The 13,537-nt window shown below is 63.0% G+C and overlaps 2 protein-coding genes across 2 annotated transcripts; one reads left to right on the top strand and one right to left on the bottom strand.

Annotated features, from left to right (window-relative positions):
* The first annotated feature begins 1,609 nt into the window (after positions 1 to 1,609).
* OAZ1 (ornithine decarboxylase antizyme 1) lies at positions 1,610 to 5,093 on the top strand. The gene is given in 5 exon segments (NM_001289810.1): positions 1,610 to 1,831; positions 3,159 to 3,304; positions 3,732 to 3,904; positions 4,259 to 4,344; positions 4,552 to 5,093. Coding segments are annotated over 5 exon segments (681 nt in total). The 5' UTR covers positions 1,610 to 1,685; the 3' UTR covers positions 4,683 to 5,093.
* Positions 5,094 to 7,310: 2,217 nt separating this feature from the next.
* On the bottom strand, positions 7,311 to 11,084 carry PEAK3 (PEAK family member 3). Its single transcript, XM_087425797.1, is given in 7 exon segments — positions 7,311 to 7,591; positions 7,593 to 7,625; positions 7,627 to 7,725; positions 7,727 to 8,112; positions 9,492 to 10,012; positions 10,489 to 10,574; positions 10,996 to 11,084. Coding segments are annotated over 6 exon segments (1,377 nt in total). The 5' UTR covers positions 10,571 to 10,574; positions 10,996 to 11,084; the 3' UTR covers positions 7,311 to 7,335.
* Positions 11,085 to 13,537: the final 2,453 nt, after the last annotated feature.

Raw genomic sequence — 13,537 nt, 5'->3', positions numbered from 1 at the left:
TGCTGGGGGTCGGTTGTGACCTCGGTCGCTTCCAGGCCTCAGTCTTGGGGGGCAAACACGGTGTGACGCAGTGGCCAGTGGCTGGCTGTTGGCAAGTCTGCTTCTGAACTGTTGGCCCAGACACACCCATCTGTGTGAGACGCGGAGAGCTAGCAGGAGGCCAAAGAACCGATTTCGAAAGCCAGAGGCTCTTCCGGCCTCCAGAAAACAGGGCTTCAACAACAACAAAGATACGAATCCCACAAACGGTGGGGACCCTTAAGTAGCACCCGAGGGTGGGGGTGGGGAGGAGCGAGCCCTCGCCATGAAAGCACGTGCCTTTGTAGAAAAATTAAAAACAATGATAAAGTTAACTAAAAACCCACCTGCTTTTCGTTTTCACAGTGCAATCCTGAGCGATGTCATCGATTAAATATTCTTTCCCTGCGAAAACTCTTCGGTTGGCCCCATCTTTGCAGTTTCTGTTGAGTTTTAATCATGTATATAGGGAAGCTGTAAATTGACATTTGTCTTACTTATAAATATTGTATAAGCGAATAGTAAATGCTGCATCCACGTGGAAGGGAATTTGCAGACACACAGAGACTCAGCCCCATGCTCTGGAGAGTCAATTTCTATGCATTTTGTAAGCATTCAAAATCCCTTTGGGGAAGGCTTGTGTCTCTCCCCCAAATGGACACAATAGACTGATGATAAAGATGAGAGGCCGGGATTGTAAAGACAGAGAAACAAATAGCAGTTGCTTCAATTCTACGAAACTCTTCAAGTTTCTCTGTGCTTGAAAAACGTACAGCCACGAAGCAAAGTGGGACCCACAGGGAAGAATATTTTTGCTCCTGAGGTGCACAACGTGATTCCTAGTGAAATGTGTCTGAGTTTAACTGCCAGGAGGAATATGTCTGCTTGAGGGCAAATTCTAGTTCAGAAATATCTTTGTGAGTTTATCTGCAGAGAGTAATATTTTTGCTGAAGTCCCAATGTGACACATCTGTTACTAAATTGGGATAATATTTCAACATGCAAAGTCCTCTTTTTAATTGCACGTCGCTGGCAAACGTGAGACCGAATCCAGAAAAGCATCATTCTGACCGATGATGAATAATCGAGGTTATTACTGAAAATAATTTTGTCCTACGGGGGTGGGGGCGCTGGGAGCCTCCCCCAAAACACGCGGGGCCTTTGTCGCCCCAGGCCGCGCCGCGGAGGGTGCCCGCGGGGAGGAGGGACCCTAGCGAGGGTGACGGGGACCACGGCGGAAACGGGACCCCCCGTGAGACCCCCGAAAACAGGCCCAGCGCGGCGCCCCCGCCCCCAAGCCCAGCAGTGGGGGCGGGGCGGGACAAGGCGCGCGCGGCGCGTTCCCGGCGCCACGGCGGCCCCGCCCCCTCTGCGCGCCCGCAGAGAGACGTCAGCGGGAGAGGGCGTGGCCCGAAACAGCCCGCCCAATCCGCGCCGCTGTCACCTCGCCGCCCGCCAATCAGACGCCGAGAGGGGCGGGCGCGCCTGGGTCTCCCGGCGGCCCCGCCCCCTCGCGCGGCCGCGATCCCGGCGGCGTGGGGGGCGTGGCCCGGCCGCGGCGCCTATAAAGGCGGGCGGCGGCGGCGGCGCCATTTTGCGAACGGCGAGCAGCGGCGGCGCGCAGAGGTGCAGCGGAGGTTTTGCTGGTTTGGGACCCCAGCGGCCGGATGGTGAAATCCTCCCTGCAGCGGATCCTCAACAGCCACTGCTTCGCCCGAGAGAAGGAGGGGGATAAATCCAGCGCCACCGTCTACGCCAGCCGAACCATGCCGCTCCTCAGCCTGCACAGCCGCGGCGGCCGCAGCAGCGGGAGGTGAGCGCCCCGCCCCCGCCCGAAGCTTCCAGAAGCGCCGCCGCCGCGCAGGCCCGCGGGGAGCCGGCCGCGGAAGTCCGGGGAGCGCGGGGGCCGCCCCTTTGTCGAGGCCACAATCGCGCCGGGGGCGGGTTCGGGGCGGGGCTGGCGGGCGCCCACCCCCCGGGGTGCCCGGGCCGGCGGCGCACGGGGGGTCGCGGTGCTCCGGGGTCCCTGGTCGCATCTGGGGGACGTGGGAGTCCCTGGTTGGATTTGGGGGGTACGGGATCGGGTTTGGGGGAGGGGCATGCGGTCGGGGAGCGGGTTTGGGCGGCGCTGGGGTCCGGGGTTGGATATAGGGTCCTCGGGGGTATCGAGTCGGTCTGGGGGGGACACGGGGGTCCCTGGTCGGATTTGGGGTCATGGGGGTACCTAGTCTGATCTGGGGGTCACGGGCGTCTTTGGTTGGGTTTTGAGGTCTCGGATCAGCTTTGGGGGCGTGGGCGTCCTTGGTTGGAATCGGGGGTCCGGGATCGCGTTTAGGGAGGGGCGCGCTTGGGGGACCCCAGGAATCTGCACTTTGCGGGCGCGGCGAGCGCCTGGCGGGTGGAAAAGTTCACCCGGGGGCCCCCAGTGGGCGGCCGCCCCGCGAGCCCCGTTTTTAGCCCCGGAGCGCGTGGGTGCGGGCGCACTGGCCCCCAGGACGCGGGGAGAGACGGCGCCACGTAGACGCGCCCGGGGCCCCTGGGGGCCTCGGCCTGGGGGAAGGTGGTCGTGTCCGCGGTCGGGGTGGGGGGGGGGTGTGGCGGTGGTAGTTGGCGGGGTCTAGACGCCGGCCCCGGGCCGGGTCCTAAGCCGCGACGGCGACGGGCTGCGGTTTGGGGGCCCCGACGGGAGCCGAGCAAAATGGAGGGGTTCGGGGCCTGTTTACAGGCGCCGCGCAGCAAATGGCTGCTGGCGCTCCGGCCGCGCGTTAGTGCAAACCTCCCCGGGGCCGGGCCGCGGCGGGTGACGCAACGGGCCCGCGGGCGGCGGGGGGGTGGCCGGAGAGCCCGTCGGGGAGGGCGGGCTGTCGGGGCGCGCGGAGTCCGGGTCTCTGCTGCGGGGAGGGGGCCGCGGGGGTCAGAAACGGGGAGTAGACGGGGGTACGTGCCCGTCCTCGGGTGGTTAGAGGGCCGGGGGAAGTGATCTCTATGGCTGTGAGTGTTCCGCTGCCCCGACGGGCACAGGCGGGTTCTGCCCGCGGTGTAGACCTCGGACTCGGAGGGGCGGGGGTGCAGGGCGGTGGAGTCGGGATCCTTGTTCGGGGCCGGGCAGTGAAGGCCGCTGAGCGCCCACTCTTCTCCAGTTCCAGGGTCTCCCTCCCCTGCTCGAGTAACCCGGGTCCGGGGCCTCGGTGGTGCTCCTGATGTCCCTCACCCACCCCTGAAGATCCCAGGTGGGCGAGGGAATAGTCAGAGGGATCACAATCTTTCAGCTAATTTATTTTACTCGGTGAGTATGCGGGGTTCTGGAGATTGGGGTCCAGGTGGGTGGGTGGGGGGCGCTTCCCAACTAGCTGTCCACACCCGCAGGCTCTGCTGTCCAGCAGGGGACGCTTTCTGTCGCGCCCCTGTCGTGTGCCAGGGGCTGGTCTCCCTCATCTCATCAGGTCCCCAGAGTCCGTTTCCGGGAGTAGCGGGCACCCCGCAGCCCGGGCTGTCCCAAGCCGAGGTAGCCGTTGGCGAGGTTCCCTTGGTGCTTCGGCCCGGGGCTCCCGGCACGGCCCAGCCACTGCCCCTCAGGCCCTGCGGCGCTGCACGGGGCTGGGGGGCCTGGTGGTTTGGATGCTTTGCTGGGTTTTCTACAGTGATAGCAGCGAGGGGGACGTCTCCACGTGGAGGCTAGGCATCTGAGGTCGGTTCTGGGCCTTCTTCTCCAGGATAATCGGCTGAATGTAACAGAAGAACTAACGTCTAACGACAAGACGAAAATCTTGAACGTCCAGACCAGGCTCACGGCCGCCAAGCACATCAGCTGGAGAGTGGTGCTGCGGGGGGCCTCCCTCTACATCGAGATCCCGGGCGGGGCGCTGCCCGAGGGCAGCAAGGACAGGTGAGCCGCCCCCCCCCCCCCCCCCCCCCAAGCCATGTCAGTCTGGGGTGGCGGGTGGACTGGGTGTGAGCAATGGTCACCTAGGGCTCCTGTCCCCAGGGGATGCTGGGCCACAGCTGGGGACATCTGTGGTTGTCACACCGGGGGGGGCTGTTTCTGGGATCGAGTCGTAGGGGCTGGGGATGGTGCTTCACACCCCATAGTGCCCAGGACGGCCCCCCAGAGAGGGACCTGCTGGTGGCAGCCGTGGGGGGAAGGCCTGGGAGTAGACCGGAGTCTGGTGCCTGTGGATGTGGAGAGGAGCGGGTGGTGCCTCGGGTGGTCCTGACAGTGGTCCTGACGGTGGCCCTTCAGCTTTGCAGTTCTTCTCGAGTTTGCCGAGGAGCAGCTCCACGCTGACCACGTTTTCATTTGCTTCCACAAGAACCGTGATGACAGAGGTAGGTGACAGAGGCCCCAGCTGCTTTGCAGGGGTGAGGGGAGAAGGCGCCCTCTCTGCTGTCCCCGGGGCCCTGCCACACCCTGTTGGGCGTCCCCCTGTGCTCTGTTCTCTGTTGGTCACTTGCTGTGGGTCTTCTGTCGCTGGCACGTGGGGCGGGCGGTGGGGGGCCCCTAGGGCAGCAGCTCTAACTGAGTCTCCCCTGCAGCCGCCTTGCTCCGTACCTTCAGCTTCCTGGGCTTTGAGATTGTGAGACCGGGGCATCCCCTTGTCCCCAAGAGACCCGACGCCTGCTTCATGGCCTACACCTTCGAGAGAGACTCTGCTGGCGAGGACTAGTGGAGACGGGTCCTGGCGCCTCGCCGCGGAGCCTCGATCAGCCCGGCCCCTCCACGCTGCGAGGTGCGGGCGGCGCCACCAGCCCTGCGCTGAGTCGGGTGCAGCCGCTCCTCTGCTGGGTGTGTCGCATGTTGTAATTGTGCAAATAAACGCTCACTCCAAATTAGCATATATTTCTTGAAGTTTAATATTGTGTTTGTGATACTGAAGTATTTGCTTTAATTCTAAATAAAAGTTTATATTTTACTTTTTTATTGCTGGTTTAAGATGATTCAGATTATCTTTGTCCTTCGAGGAGGAGTTTATTTGAATTCTTTTGCAGTCTTAGATCTCTTAACTTGGAAAAATAGGTATTAATCGGCCCTTCTATTGCTCTCAAAAATCTGAATAAAAGTGATTCCAGCTCCAAAACACGTGTTGGCTCAGTGTGTTACCGCCCCCCTCCCCCCCTTCCCGGGGACTGGGGGACCTCGGGGTCGCCTGGGGTGGGGGTCGTGCCAGAGTCTTGAGCTGGGGGAGCCCTTATACAGGGGAGGCAGGCTGAGGCCCGGTGTGGCCTCCGAACAAGCGAGGTTTCTGTGGGGCGGTGTGGGCTGCTCAGCCCCTGGGTTGGGAGGCTGTTTGAGGGTTCTGCACCCCCCCACCGCCCGGCGGCCTCCAGCAGCCCGCCCCGCCTCTCAGGCGCGCACCCACCCCCGGTGCCCAGTGCTCTTCCCGGGGCGGCCGGGGCGGGAGGCCGGCCACGTTCCTGCTCCCCGTGCTGGCCTCCCCCCACCAGAGTGTTCACCGGCCCTCGATCCCGCGCGGGGCGGGGCCGGGCCGGCGGGAGTTCCGAGCCGGTGGTGTAGCGTCCGTGGCCGTGGGCACCCCCGTCCCCTGGGCGAGCCCCGGGCGGCCAGCAGTGCCGGGCCGGGGAGGGAGCGCTCCTGGGGGAGCCTGCGGAGCCCGGGGGGGGGGGGGGGACGGGGGCGGAGCTAAAGGCGGAGGGTGGGCGGGGACGCGGCGCCACCTGCTGGCCGCATCTGGGAGCATCGCCGGGGATCCGCGTCCAGGTCTTGGCCGGAAATTGGCTGGACAGGGAGCATCTACGGAGGAGGAGGAAAGGAGCTCGGAGAGGTTGAGTATACTCGGGGGTGGGGTAGGATACTCAGCTACCTGAGTGATGATGGAGCTGGCCGTCAAAGGTCTGGGGGCGCGGAACAGGACGCACACTGCCAGTCTATGTGGGCAGGGCAAGGGCAGAGAGTGGGGTGTTGAAGGATGAATGGAAGTCGGAAGCAGAGGAGTAGAGAGTAGGGTGTGTCCAGTGGAACAAACAACTTGGGCCAGGCCTGGAGGCCAGAAAGCACCTCCAGGGATGGGCCAGGGGGCAGGAGGGGTTGACCAGACAGAGCTTGCAGAGCCTTCGGAGGAGCCCAACTGTATTCTGAGAGTACTAGGGACCCATGGGAGACGTTTGAGCAGGAAAGGGACCTAGTCATATCTAAGGCTTAGAAAGATTCCTCCAGGATCGCCATGGCAGGGGTGGGTGTGGGTAAGGGGACATGACTGAGGCCAGGCAAGGGCAGTGGGACTCCTCAGGGCTCCTGTGTCCATTTGCCAGAGGTGTGAACTGAGATCCCATTCTCTCCCTCAGGTGCCCGGATGAGTCTTGTATGACTGTTTATTCCATCATCCTGCCTATTAAGGAGGCACCTACTGTGTGTTAAGCCCGGCCCCTGCCCTCAGGGAACTCCCAGCCTGGTGGGTGAGGGGGACAGGTGACAGGTGAAGAGTTGAATAAAAACTTCCAGGGGGCGCTAAGTGCTCTGGGGAGAGAAGAAGCCGGGAGACGAGAAGGAGCAGGTCAAGAGAGCCAGGAGGGTTAGCTTTATTTGCTTACAGGAGGTGGGATTCCAACAGTCTGGCAGAGGCAATAGCCTCTGCAAAGGCTTGGCGGCTGGGCAGCATTTAGTGTCACAGAGGGACAGCGAGGAGGCCAGGGTGGGGGAGAGACAGGGTCGGGAGGTGGCAGGGCACAGAAACCCCGGGAACGGGTGGGTAGCTGAGTTCCGACTCCTCAGGGAGGCTGTGCTGGGGGCGCTGGGTGTCTCGGGCTCCGGGGAGCCTGGCCTCCCCCGGAGACCCCAACAGTTCTTGATGAGGATGTTCACACTCCTGAAATGTCTGGTCGTCCTCAGCACAAGGGGGTGCTCCAGGGCCAGAAATGCCCCGGATGCCAGCATTGGAGGGAGTGTCCACACTCTCAGGGCAATGGTGACCCTCAGACCCCAGCACCAGGAGGGCGCCCTGATTTCTGTGGGAAGGCGGGGGAGGGGTTCCACACACTCGGAGAGACATTGACTGGCAGAGGTGTCCACGCCTGGGAGAGGGGTGGGCAGCCCTGGCATCAAAAAGCCTCAGCAGGCACTGGCCGTCCGCCCCCAGCCCGGAAAGGGGGCACCTGCGTTCCTGGGGAGGCCTCGGGCCTACGTCCCCAGCACAGAAGGGGGCCGGCGTTGGAGGGGGGCGTCCACACCCCTGCACTCTCTGCTAGCCTATCTGACCCCTTCTGGAAAGGGGCGTCCACTCTATCGTGGAGACGCCGGCCGCCAGCTCCAGCCCTGGAAGGGGTGCCGGCCTCTCGGAACAGGCGCGTCGCCCTCGGGAGGGGTCAGTCCCACAGCAGCGCCAGGGCGCGGCCCAGCGAGTCCTCGGTGGCCTCGGCCAGGTATTCACAGCACAGCCAGTCCTCCAGGCCGGGCACCTCCCCGCCCGCGGCCCGCTCGGCCAGGTGCAGGAGCAGCAGCGCGCGGCGCACCCGCAGCCAGGGCCCCAGCGGGGCTCCGCGGCCGCACAGCTCGGGCCCGGGCCCCCAGAGCAGCGCCTGCAGCGCGCCGCGCGTCTGGGCCGCAGAGGGCCGCGTGCGCCAGCCGGGCCGCCAGCCGCTCAGGCCCTTGGCCAGGGCGTGGCCAAGGGCGCGGCGGGCGGAGCATCGTCGCGCAGCAGGCGGCCCAGCTGCCGCGCGTGCGCGCTGGGGAGCCACGCGGCCACGGGTGGACGCGGCGAAGTCGGCGAGCAGCAGGCGCGGGGGCCCGGCGGCCGCGCAGCCCCGCGGCGTCGCCAGCAGCAGGTTCTCGGGCCGCAGCTCCGCCAGCGCGGCGCCCTGCGCCTCCAGGTGCTCCAGGGCCGCGCTCAGCTGCAGCAGCAGCAGGGCCACCGCCCACGCCAAGTCCGCCGGCCCCCGCTGCGCGCCCTCCTCCGCCAGCCACTGGGTCACCGTGCGCTCCGGCACCTCGGCGGCCAGCGCCACGGGGCCTCTCCAAGGCGCGTTGAGCACCGCGCCCTCGGGCGCCAGGCCACACAGGCCCTGGAGGTTGAAATGCGGAGCCAGCGAGGCCTGCAGCTCCAGGCCCCACGGGTTGGGCGTCTCGGCTTCCGGCTTGGGCACCTGCGAGGCAGAGGGGGCCATCAGCGCCTGACCGCGGAGCCCCCCACCAGCACAGCCTGCCCCAGCCGCTCGACCTGCCCTGACACCCTCCCGGCCACCCCACTCGGCTTTGCCGGGCGGACTGCATCGCCTCCAGAAACCGGAGTGAGATGTTAATTCGGATGTTAGTCCCTAACATGATTTTAAGGAGAACTGCCCCAGGGAGGATGGTGTTTAGGGGTCAGACTTTCCAGCCCGCCCAAGGGGACGGGTTCTGACCACTCGGTAAAGGGGGAGGTGACAGCTGACGTGCCAGAGCTGGGCTGTCCAATAGAAATACAACGGGGGCCACTGTGTCATTTACAAGTTTCCAGTAGCCACATTGAAAAAGTGAAAGACGGTGCAAGTAAATTTTATGTTTCATCTAACCCGATAGATCCAAAATGTTATCATTTCAACAGGTCATCAATACACAAAATATTAATGACATGTCCTACATTAATATTATTTTTTGGTACTAAGTCTTGAGATGGGTGTATATTGGACACCCAGATCGCGTCTGGATTGGGACCAGACTTGTTTCAACTGCTCAGAAGTCACGCACGGCCAGTGGCTGCATGGACGGCAAAGCTCGTCTAGAAGCCCAGGTGGGCATCGGGTCTGGGATTACATTAGAATCACCTGGGGGGACGGGATGTTTAAAAATGACAGGTGCTCTGGGGGGGGGGTATTTAAAAAATAAACTCCCTGGGGGCCTCTGAGACAGAGCCAGGCTGGAGCCGTCGCCTAAAGCACTCACAGCCAGCATCGACTTCCTCCCTCCCTGCGCCCCTCTGTAAAACAGGCTGAAAGAGCGCATTCTGTCAAATTGCCGCCGTCCCTGCAGAGTGGGGATGCGTCTAACGCCTGCCGGTTATTTAATGGGAATCTTTTTTCTTAGCGGTACATAAAACAGAAGCATCTTGTGATGAAACGTGGTGATACAGGCATGGTCAAGTCGGCGTGGGGATTAGATAAATAACTTCGTCTAAAAGTCCTTAGAACAGCACGGGATGCAAAGGACGTGTTCAGTGCGTTTTGGTGGTGGTTGATTATTAAGTGGTAGCTGTCAGCGCCCGTGGCTGGTGAACCCAGTGGCTTTCTAGCGCCCGAATTCACTGCGGGGGGAGTGACGATGCAGATTCCTGGGCCCCTGGGAGGTGTGGGGAGGGGCCCTTAGCCAGACTCCCTGGGGGATTTGAATGTAGGTGGCCCCACACTTTAGAGATGCGGCCCCAGGGCCGACTGTGTTAATGCGAGTTAGTTGCACAAGCAGTCAGGCCGGGGCTGAAAGTGTCAAGGGTCATGCCCGAGTCGGGATGTTGGGGCACCTCGGCGGCTGTGGGGCACCGCGGGCTCACCTTGGCGGCCAGGACGTGCCAGGTGTCGTCGTCCCTGCGCACCACGCGGTAGTAAAGCGCGTCCCCGCCGTCTGCGCAGGGCACATGGTCCAGCAGGCGGAAGCTGTGGCGGGTGTGGCAGGGGCCCGGGTGGCCCCCCAGCAGCCGGGCCCGGAGGCGGGCGTGCACGGCGCTGAGCCCCACCAGCTGCCGGGCCTCCAGCTCGGCGCACACGGCCTCGGGGCACTGCAGGTCGTGGACCGAGAGGCCCAGCGAGCTGAAGGGCAGCTCCGCGGGGGGACAGGCTGGCCGGGCCCTGTCGTCGCACGCCTGGCTCTCGTCCACGCTGAAGGACCCCAGAAGGGGCCTCCGAGGCTGGTCTGCTGGCGCGGGGCTGGGGGCCCTGTGGGTGGGCAGGGACTTCGTCCTGAGCAACGTCTTCTTGGGCAGGGGCGGGGGCGCGGGCTGCGGGTCGGCCGAGAGGGACTCTGACGTCCGGGAGCGACTAGCCTTGGAGGGCAGCAGGTGGGCACGGACCTCACCTGCAGGGAGAGCCGGGGGCGTGAGGACGTGCGGGGGGTCCCGGGCACACGACTGCACCCCTCGGCCTTGATTTACCCATCTCCAAAGCGGGTATCATGCTAACACCCTCCGCCCTGTGGTCTGTGGGGGAGGGCTGCCCCCACTTTACGGATGAGAACACTGAGGCTCCCAGAGGTGCCCAGTCTGTGGCAGAGAAGCTTCTGGCCCAGCCCCAGGTGACCCCCATTTCCCTGTGTGGCTCCAGGCAGGTGACCACACCTCTCTGAATTCGGATCTCCCCGTTTTTACAAGCTGGTGATTCTGGCTTCTTTTTAACAAATTTTGACAGTAAAACAGCTAATGTCATGAAGTTAAACTGTCATTAGGCAGAAGTTCCTTAAATGGCAATGAGGGACTCGGCCCTTCTGCTCCAGCCACCTCGAGGTCCTGCTGGACGCCACCCCCCCCAGCCCGGGGCCCCCGCTCGGCGGCTCACCGAGGTTGATGTACGTGGGCTGAGTCTGCCAGGTGGGGACGTCGGGCCCCGGGGTCTTGGAGGGTGGCTCGGGGCTGCTCATGCTGCTGAGGGAGGGCAGAGCGGGGGGGCATGCATAGGTGGGCACATGCGGGGTGTCCATGAGCGCTCCATGGGTGGGCGTGCAGGGACCTAAGGGGGTCAACCTTGCACACCTGGCTCCTCTGGCCCAGCCTTGACCCTGCTGTGTGGCCCTGGTGGGTTTCTTGCCCTCTCTGGGCTCTGGAATGTCACCCATTCCAGACACGGACAGAGTGTCCAGCCCTGAGGGCAGGCCACCAGGGGGACAGCTGGGCTGGGCGACAATACCCAGGGGCCCACACTTGGGCCTCGTCCCCAGGGCTCAGCCCCCTCGAGCTGACAGCAGCCCGGCCCCCATCTCTCCCCCACCAACTCCAGGTCCCCCCAACCTCAAAAAGTGGCTGCTTCTGCCCACCCCCTGCCCCAGCCCCTCCAGGAGCCCCCTACCTTCAGGACTGGAGTGACCGCAGAGTGGGGAGATCCTTGGGGACAGACTCTGACAGTGGGCGCCCCGGCCTCCTCCCAGGACCGTCTGACCTGTTGCCGGCAGCGAGCCGGAAGCGCCCGTGCAATCTGTTAGACCGCAGGCCGGCGGGAGGTGGGGGGCCCCTGCCTCACTTCCCCACGGCCGCCTGGCCGCACAAGACCACCTCCCTCTGAGGTGGGAACAGCATTCCGGGCAGAGGGAACAGCCTGAGCAAAGACTGGGAGGTGGGACTCAAAAATAAACGTCCAGGGCTGAGACCAGGGTGGGGGGAGATGGAGGAGACAGCTGAGCTCCCGAAGGTCATTCCAGGTGGGCGGCATGGGGAGATGGGGGGGGAGCGAGACATTTTAGGCTCCCCCCATTGGGGAGCACAGGGACCCCCAGCAATGGCTGTTCAGGGAGAAACGTAACAAAGAGGCTCTTTCCTCTGTGGCTTTTGCTTCCTCCAGAACCACTTCCCCATCTGTGGGGCCATCGCAGGAGCCCCCAGTCTGCTCCCCCACCTCCCCCGCATTGCAGGACCCTCAGACTGCGAGCTGATGGAATTCCTTCCTGTGCTCCGGGTTCAAGCCCAGCTCTGTTCTGACGTGCTGTGTGACGCGGGGCAGATCACCACCCCTCTCTGTGCTCCAGCGAAGAACGGCTCCCACTCGCTGCCTCGCGACAGCCACACCAGCTGAATTTTTCTTTTTCTTTTTTCATAATTTTTATTTATTCATTTTTCCCCCAAAGCCCCAGTAGATAGTTGTACGTCATAGCTGCACAGCCTTCTAGTTGCTGTATGTGGGACTCGGCCTCAGCATGGCCGGAGAAGCGGTGCGTCAGTGCGCGCCCGGGATCCGAACCCGGGCCACCAGCAGTGGAGCGCGCGCACTTAACCGCTAAGCCACGGGGCCGGCCATGGATTTTTCTTTAAAAAAATTTAATCGTTTCGCTTCCCTCCCCCCATGAGCCTAATGCATTTATTTAGAAAACACATTTGATCTGTAATCACCATACGTGGCACATCAGAAATGGTGAAAATCGAGGGGGAACCAGACAGCGTGCAATTCCAGCTGGAGCATGCGCCTGTCGAAGCTGTTCTGGGGCTCGAGGCTTGTCCCACCTGTCTGGAGCCCCTCCTGTTTCCCTGAGGGGCAATGAGCCCAGAGAGGATAGGGAATCCACGTGGCGTCACACAGCAGGTCCGGGCGGGGGCGAGAGATCCACGGGCTCGTTGCGGGGTGCCCCGTCCTCCCCAGAATCCCCGGGGGTGGCGAAGGAGACTAATCCATCTTGTGAACGTCCTCTGTGACATTCTGGGCAACGCTGACCCTCTGCTGACCCCCCGAGGCACCTCCGGCTTGAAAGTCCAAAACTGGCTCCTATATTTCGTCTTTTGCGGAATTCATAGAATTTACGCCCTCTGTCTTTAGTACCTGGGGTGCCCCGTGGCTTTGGTGGATTTCAGGATTGTGCAGCGGGAGACGGGTGGGCTCCAGGAAGAGTCTGAATCACACAAGGGATGGATCCCACAAATCCTGGGCTGTTCCAGGTGGAACAGAAGGGACAGAGGTGCTGAGGACACGGCCTCCTCACTGCCGAAGCCCTGCTGATGTGATTCTTGTTCTTCCCTTCATGAGACCCTGTGGGGTCATCCAGCTGGGCCACTGCCCTGATCCCGGATGAGGGTGAGGCGTGCCAGGCACCCAGCTCAGGCACAGAATTCAAGGTGATGCCAAAGACCCCCCCCCCAGGGATCAAGATAAATAATATTTTAATGTAACATTAAAAAAAGAAATCTAATTGGCAAACTGTGGCCCCCGGGCCGGCTGGCTGTGTTTGTCAATAAAGTTTTATTGGAAGCAGGGCCAGGATGAGGGTGTGGAGAGCGAGGCTGGGCCGTGCCCGGGCAGCTCGGATCCCGTCTGTATTTAGGTTGATCCTTTGCTCATCGTGGATTTGGGGCCTCAAGTCATTTCGTTTATGGAGTGCTGGTCGTGATGGCTGAATTCTCGGTGCCCCCTAACATTTCATTCCCAAGATGAGCGCCCCCTTCACCCGTCTGGGGCCCAGCCCTGCTGCAGAAGCCCGGGGCGGGGTGGGGAGGCGGGCAGAGAGTCCAGGCTGGGACAAGGGGTGACGTCTCCAGGGTGGCGGGCAGCTGGTGATGGGGTCCCCCTGCCTGCCTCGGGCTGGCCCCTCCCTGGAGCGGACCCCCGGGCCCTGTGCAGGAGGGGAGAGCAGAGTGGCCCGCTGACACCTGCTCAGCATCCCCGATGTGCCGAGCACCCCGCTGAGAAATGGGGACCTCTTGCCTCAGCTCACCCCAAAAATGGCCATCAACATGTGAGTCACCCCCGTGTCCACCCCACCCGGCCACCTGGCCCCAGGGTCAGGCCCTCCCCAGCCCCCAAAGCTGTTCTTCCATTCGACGAGCGTTTACTGATGCTGCGGAGCCGGGGCCGGCTCTCTGCCTCCCTGGTGTCGCCCGGAACGGGACACGATGTCAGATGACCTGAC

The sequence above is a fragment of the Ceratotherium simum genome, chromosome 39 (assembly GCF_057802395.1).
Source record: "Ceratotherium simum simum isolate JZ-2026a chromosome 39, ASM5780239v1, whole genome shotgun sequence".
In the NCBI taxonomy this organism is placed as follows: domain Eukaryota; kingdom Metazoa; phylum Chordata; class Mammalia; order Perissodactyla; family Rhinocerotidae; genus Ceratotherium; species Ceratotherium simum.
Note: the sequence above shows the minus strand (reverse complement) of the source record. Positions and strands in the feature narration are given on the sequence as shown.